At 63.9% G+C, this 6,476-nt stretch overlaps 1 protein-coding gene across 1 annotated transcript in view; it reads left to right on the forward strand.

The window, feature by feature from the left end:
- Window positions 1-6,476, forward strand: part of PIGQ (phosphatidylinositol glycan anchor biosynthesis, class Q) — a 13,714-nt gene that overhangs the window by 2,570 nt on the left and 4,668 nt on the right. The window contains exons 2-6 of the mRNA XM_011962476.1: window positions 1,617-2,314; window positions 3,400-3,531; window positions 3,698-3,818; window positions 5,935-6,061; window positions 6,244-6,401. Coding sequence (XP_011817866.1) covers window positions 1,626-2,314; window positions 3,400-3,531; window positions 3,698-3,818; window positions 5,935-6,061; window positions 6,244-6,401 — 1,227 coding nt within the window. The 5' untranslated portion in view covers window positions 1,617-1,625. The remainder of the gene's footprint in view (window positions 1-1,616; window positions 2,315-3,399; window positions 3,532-3,697; window positions 3,819-5,934; window positions 6,062-6,243; window positions 6,402-6,476) is intronic.

Below are 6,476 nucleotides of genomic sequence, written 5' to 3' on the forward strand. Positions count from 1 at the left end.
CTGTTCCCTTGTCCCTAAGGGCGTGGTGGGCTCTGGGACCTCCAGGCGTCCCGCTCTGTTCCCTTGTCCCTAAGGGCGTGGTGGGCTCTGGGACCGCCAGACCCAGGCTCAGGCCATGCTATGTCCTTCCCTCGAGTGTGGGCTCCATCCCGGGGGGTATCTGCTCCGGGTGGCTGCTCCACTCTTCGTGCAGGCGAGATAGGGCTTTCTGTGTCTGAGGAAGGCGAGCGGCCCAGCCAGCCAGCCAGCAGTGCCCCCACCACTAGGGGGTCCTCCTGCCCTGTGGGACCCTGCCGGGGAGGGCAGCAGTGGAGGAGGAGGAAGCCCCAGCTGGCTGCGCGGCCCGGCAGGGACCTGTGAGAAAGGGGGAGGAGAGGCCCAGGGCCTGGGAATTGCAGGGGCTTGGGTTGCTTCCTACTCAAAGGCCACCTTGGAAGGCTGGCGTCCCTCAGCCTGAGAGTGTAGGATGCAGTTCCTCCACCTCTCCAGAACCTGTGAGCCTCTCTCTCCCCGTTTCTAAGCACCCACATGGTTAGAGAAATATATCCTGGAGAGAAATATGCCCTGGGGTGGCTGTGGGGATGTCCGGGAGAGCCAGCACTGCCCGGGTGCCAGTGTGGGCAGGGGTCAGAGTGGAGGCCGAAGCTCCGTGTGCCCTGAGCCTGCTCCCTGAGCAATGAAGCTGGTCCTTCCTGCCCCCAGGGAGGGGCTTGTGGGAGGCAGGGACCTGGGGGGGCGGCCCACCGTGTGCACGAGGGTAGTTTCGGCAGCCCAGCAGCACTTCATTTTACATTTTCATCTTTATTCTTGCTTAATATGTGAATCATGGTTTGTCACGGTTTCAGTTGGCGTGACCTTGCTGATGAGATTGTATAGCTCTCCATGTGCTACACCTTTAAGAACACCTCTCTAATCAGGTTTCTTTTTTTTTTTTTTTTTTTTTGAGATGGAGTCTCGCTCTGTCGCCCAGGCTGGAGTGCAGTGGCGCGATCTCGGCTCACTGCAAGCTCCGCCTCCCGGGTTTACGCCATTCTCCTGCCTCAGCCTCCCAAGTAGCTGGGACTACAGGCGCCCGCCATCTCGCCCGGCTAGTTTTTTGTATTTTTTAGTAGAGACGGGGTTTCACCGTGTAGACCAGGATGGTCTCGATCTCCTGACCTCGTGATCCACCCGTCTCGGCCTCCCAAAGTGCTGGGATTACAGGATTGAGCCACCGCGCCCGGCCATCAGGTTTCTTAAAAACAAAAATAAGAAGCCTGGAGTTCGGTTCGGCCCCACACCCCCATCGGGTGGTCCTGAGGAGACTGCACTGGGCCGGCCCGTCTGGAAATAGTAGGGCAGGCCTGGTGGCTGCATGTGCATAGCTGCCTCATGCGGGTTGGGGTGAGGGCCTGGGGTGGAGGTGGGGACAGCACTCTGGCTGCCCCTTGGAGCAGCATGGCCCACGCGAAGTGGCAGCCAAGGGGCCCTATGGCCTCCACCACTGAACTCGAAGCTGAGGTGCCCCGACCTGTGGCCCTGTGGCTGCACCTGTCAGCCTGTCTGTGCCACATCCCGCAGCCCACGGTGGCGGGGCAGCAGCAGCTCTGAGCCGAGCCTCTCATCTTCTCTTCCAGCCTCCCAGCATGGTCCTCAAGGCCTTCTTCCCCACATGCTGCGTCTCGGCGGACAGCGGCCTGCTGGTGGGAAGGTGGGTTCCGGAGCACAGCAGCGCCGTGGTCCTGGCGGTCCTGCACTTTCCCTTCATCCCCGTCCAGGTCAAGCAGCTCCTGGCCCAGGTGCGGCAGGCCAGCCAGGTGGGCGTGGCCGTGCTGGGTACCTGGTGCCACTGCCGGCAGGAGCCCGAGGAGAGCCTGGGCCGCTTCCTGGAGGGCCTGGGTGCCGTCTTCCCCCATGAGCCCTGGCTGCAGCTGTGCCGGGAAAGAGGCGGCACGTTCTGGAGCTGCGAGGTCACCCACCAGCAAGCGCCCGCTGCCCCCAGTGCCCCTGGTGAGGACCAGGTCATGCTCATCTTCTATGACCAGCGCCAGGTGCTGCTGTCACAGCTACACCCGCCCACCGTCCTGCCCGACCGCCAGGCTGGAGCCACTCCTGCCAGCACGGGGGGCCTGGCTGCAGTCTTTGACACAGTGGCGCGCAGTGAGGTCCTCTTCCGCAGCGACCGCTTCGATGAGGGCCCCGTGCGGCTGAGCCACTGGCAGTCGGAGGGCGTGGAGGCCAGCATCCTCGCAGAGCTGGCCAGGCGAGCCTCGGGACCTGTCTGTCTGCTGCTGGCCAGCCTGCTGTCACTGGTCTCAGCCGTCGGTGCCTGCCGGTAGGTGTCCCAGGACAGGGAGGTGGCAAAGAGGGGCACCCCGTGAGTGCTGGCCTGTCCCTTTGTCTGTAGTGGGCACAGAGGCCCAGACGGGCTCTTCCTGGGCCCAGGCCCCCCCCACTTCCTGCAGCCGGGCTTTGGCCCCATCCTGCCCTCCCAACCCTCGCCTCTCAGAGGGTGTCCCTCACCTCTGGGGTAGAGCCAGGTCCCCGGACAGCCTCAGGGATTGCCAGGGGCCCTCCCAGTAGGTGTAGAGGGTGAACCTCAGTGGCTCAGGTCCCTGAAAGAGAAATCACATGGTGAGCACAGATGCGACTGCTGCTACCTGGGGGCGCTCCTGAGGGCACACGGCCCGCTGGCCTCCCTCAGCCCAGCCCGTGCCCCCAGCAGGCCTCGGCACTGCAGTGCTCATGGGCTGGGGGGTGTCATCCACTCGCTGGCCCCGTGTGCCTGGGGGAGTGGTCTGCAGGCCCTGCTGCTCTCCACACTCACAGGTGCTGCTGGCCAGGGGTCAGTCTAAGCCCAAGGGCTCTGGGGGGCACAGGGGTAGCCCTGAGCTGTGACTGAGAACAGAGGGCCCCCTTCCACAGGGGACCTCATCTGCCTGGCGGAGGCACCTCGTGGGGAGCAGCTGGGGTCACCCTTAGTCGCCCCCTGCCTTAGATCTGGGGGTCCCTACTCTGGAAGCCTGGGGTGCTCTTGTGAGAAGCCGAGTCAGCCCAGGAGACCCCTGCCCAGGCTTCTGGGCCCCATGGGTGGGGCGAGGCCCTGGGCCCGTGGGAGTTGCTGTTGGCTTGCAGGTGCTGCCTTGGCAACAGCTCTGGGAGCATGTGGTGACCACAGGGTCACTGACCCAGGGTCAGCACCTGCGAGGAGGCCAGGCTCTGTGTTAGTCCCGTGCACTGTGAGGTGGCTGCTGTGAGCACTGCCTGCCACCACCTGGGCCACCGAGGGTCCCTCCCACCTGCCTTCTATCCCGCTGAGCTCAGGAGTGTGGCCTGGGTGTTTGTGGTCCCCCGCACAGTGGGGTATGGTGGGAGGAGGATCTGGACAGGGGCACATCACTCCTCTTCGCTCCCACACAGAGTGTTCAAGCTCTGGCCCCTGTCCTTCGTCGGGAGCAAGCTCTCCACGTGTGAACAGCTCCGGCACCGGCTGGAGCACCTCACACTCATCTTCAGTATGCGGAAGGCGGAGAACTCTGCCCAGCTGATGAGGTGTGGGCCTGCCCTGGTCTCCTCTGCAGGGCTGGGTGTGTGCCCTCTGGCCCCTTCCCCATCCCCCTCCGCACCACGCTGAGCCCTCCGGCCAGGCAGGCCTCCTCCTGCGGCCCCACGCTGTGCTGGCCACCCTCACGCCGGCTGGGCCGGACTTCCCTTCCAGGAAGGTCAACATGTTGGCCTCCGTGCTGCTGGACGTGGCCCTGGGCCTCACGCTACTGTCCTGGCTCCATGGGAGAAGCCGCATTGGGCATCTGGCCGACGCCCTCGTTCCTGTGGCTGACGTGAGTGGACTGGGGTGGAGCCTGGTATCCTGGGTGGGCATGGGGACCCTTCCTGGGGCAGCAGAGCCTTCCCGGACCAGAGCCACCCCCACCCCAAAGCCAGCTCTACCTTCTCCATGCTCTGGAGACATGGCCCTCCCTGGGACCAGGAGCAGGAACTCCAGGGGCGCTGGGACCTGGGCAGGGCAGGCCTTGCAGGCACACCCCGCTTTCCTTCTGAAGGGGCCGTGTGCAGGCGCCACTGGGCTGAGGCTCTGGGGAGTCCGCCTCTGCCTGCGGGCCCAGCATCGTGGCGTCTCCCTTGTGGCCCCTGCCTGAGGTCAGCGCTGCTCTCCTGTTTCTCTGGGGCCCTCTGCAGAGCCAGGGCCATGAAAGCTTCCCCGTCCAGGGCTGTCCGTGTGCAGCCCAGCTGGGACTTCCTGCCCTGCCCGTGTGTTGATTCTGTAACTCCCGTGCTGAGAGCCAGGGGCACAGCTTGTCTCCCATCTCCCACCTTCCCTGCATGGTCTGGGCCCCATCTCCAGCCGGGTGCAGCCCCCGCTCTGCAGGCCTAGTCTATTTCCACGCTGCCTCTGGGCCTTCAGCTTCTCTGTCTTCCTCCCTCAGCACCAAAGCCCCGTCTCTTCCATTAGGGGCTTGTCTTCCTGACAGGGGTGGTCCCTGGCTCTTCGGCCCACCCTTGGGCCTCTGTGGAGGCCTCCTTGAGGCCTGGCTGGGTGGGTCTTGTGTGGGCTGCAGGTGTGCACTGGGCCTGCTTGTGGCCAGGCCAGGCCTCTGGGGGCTGCAGTAGGCACGTCTGTCTGCCGTGGGCTGTGGAGGTGCAGGGAGACCCAACCCAGAAGGAAGGAGGGGCAGGGCTTGGGAAGGGGCTTGGCGACTTTGCCTGTGGTCGTCCGCACCCGCCTCTGGCCTTCCTTGTCCTAGACCTCTCTTTTGCAAAAGTGCTCAGAAATATAAATATTTAATTTAAAAATGAAAGTCTCTTCCTGCTGCCAAGCTCTTATCCTTTAAATATTAAATAAGCTCTATTTATAAAGAATGTTCTTTTCTCAGCCAGGCGCAGTGGCTCACGCCTGTAATCCCAGCACTTTGGGAGGCTGAGGCGGGCAGATCACAAGGTCAGGAGATTGAGACCATCCTGGCTAACACGGTGAAACCCCATCTCTACTAAAAATGCAAAAAATTAGCCAGGTGTGGTGGCGGGCGCGTGTAGTCCCAGCTAGTTGGGAGGCTGAGGCAGGAGAATGGCGTGAACCCAGGAGGCGGAGCTTGCAGTGAGCCGAGATCAATCCACTGCGCTCCAGCCTGGGTGACAGAGCAAGACTCCGTCTCAAAAAAAAAAAAAAAAGAACGTTCTTTTCTCCTTCTTGTCAGTCCTGCTGCGACTGAGGCCTTGGCCCAGGCTTGGAAGGGGCCTGTGCAGTTGGCAAGTGGGGGCCAAGGTGTCACTGTCTTCTTGGTGGGGAGGCTTAGGCTCCCTTGAGGTCTGCCCCCCGGGACCAGCACAGCCTCTGGATGCTGGGTTTCCTCCTGAGCGGCCAAGACCCTCCTTCCCTGTTTGCTCTTGGGGGTGCCTGTACCCTCAACTTGATGTCATCCTCCCTCTGGGGACCTGCCCTCCTGCCTTGTTGCTGCGGCCCTAATGGACTTTGCACTGCCTCGCTTACCTGTGGCCATCCCGGGCAGCCCTGAGCCTCTGTGATGGGGTGCGGTCTCTGGAAGGGACTGTGTCTGCTGTGGGCGCCCCTGCAAGGCTGGAGCTGAGTCAGGGTCTGCCAGGCCTCAGCGTGTCCACGTGTTTGGGGCTCAGGGCTCTGGTGGGTCCCGTGGCCCGGGTAGTGAGAGGGGAGGAAGATGGTGGAGGTGGGTGCAGGCAGGGGGCCGCGTGCCCGGGCATGTCACCCAGGCCGGCGGAGAGAGCCTCCAGACCAGCCTCCTCAGACTCCAGTCCTGGAGCCATCTGTGAAGGGGAGCCCGTGTGCTGTCCACGCTAGGATGCAGCGGCCCCCGGCGGAGGGAAGGCTGACCAGGGTGGGGGCCTGTCACGAAAGAGCCTGGGGAGATGCAGGTGCTGAGCCTGGCTGCCCCTGCCCCAGTGTGGCCCGTGTCCCTGCAGCACGTGGCCGAGGAGCTCCAGCACCTGCTGCAGTGGCTAATGGGCGCTCCCGCCGGGCTCAAGATGAACCGTGCACTGGACCAGGTGCTGGGCCGCTTCTTCCTCTACCACATCCACCTGTGGATCAGTGAGTGCAGGGCAGGCGGGGGCCCCAGGGACCCCAGAGCTTGCTGAAGAGGGTAGGGACCCAGCCAGGCCCCGCCCCCTGCGCCCCCAACTCTGCTCCCTGGCGTCCTGTGTGTGTGAGGCTTGTGCTGGGCCGCGGGCTGGGGTCTGAGCGCCTCCTGACGGCCGACCCCACCCTGCCAGGCTACATCCACCTCATGTCCCCCTTCGTCGAGCACATCCTGTGGCACGTGGGCCTCTCGGCCTGCCTGGGCCTGACGGTGGCCCTGTCCCTGCTCTCGGATATCATCGCCCTCCTCACCTTCCACATCTACTGCTTCTACGTCTATGGAGCCAGGTGGGCGCGGGCTTCCCTTCCCCACCGCCCTCTGGGAGGTGCAGAGGCTCCGGCTGGGCGTTGGAGAAGGGCGGGTGGG

Source organism: Colobus angolensis, unplaced genomic scaffold (assembly GCF_000951035.1).
Source record: "Colobus angolensis palliatus isolate OR3802 unplaced genomic scaffold, Cang.pa_1.0 Scaffold59, whole genome shotgun sequence".
Lineage (NCBI taxonomy): Eukaryota > Metazoa > Chordata > Mammalia > Primates > Cercopithecidae > Colobus > Colobus angolensis.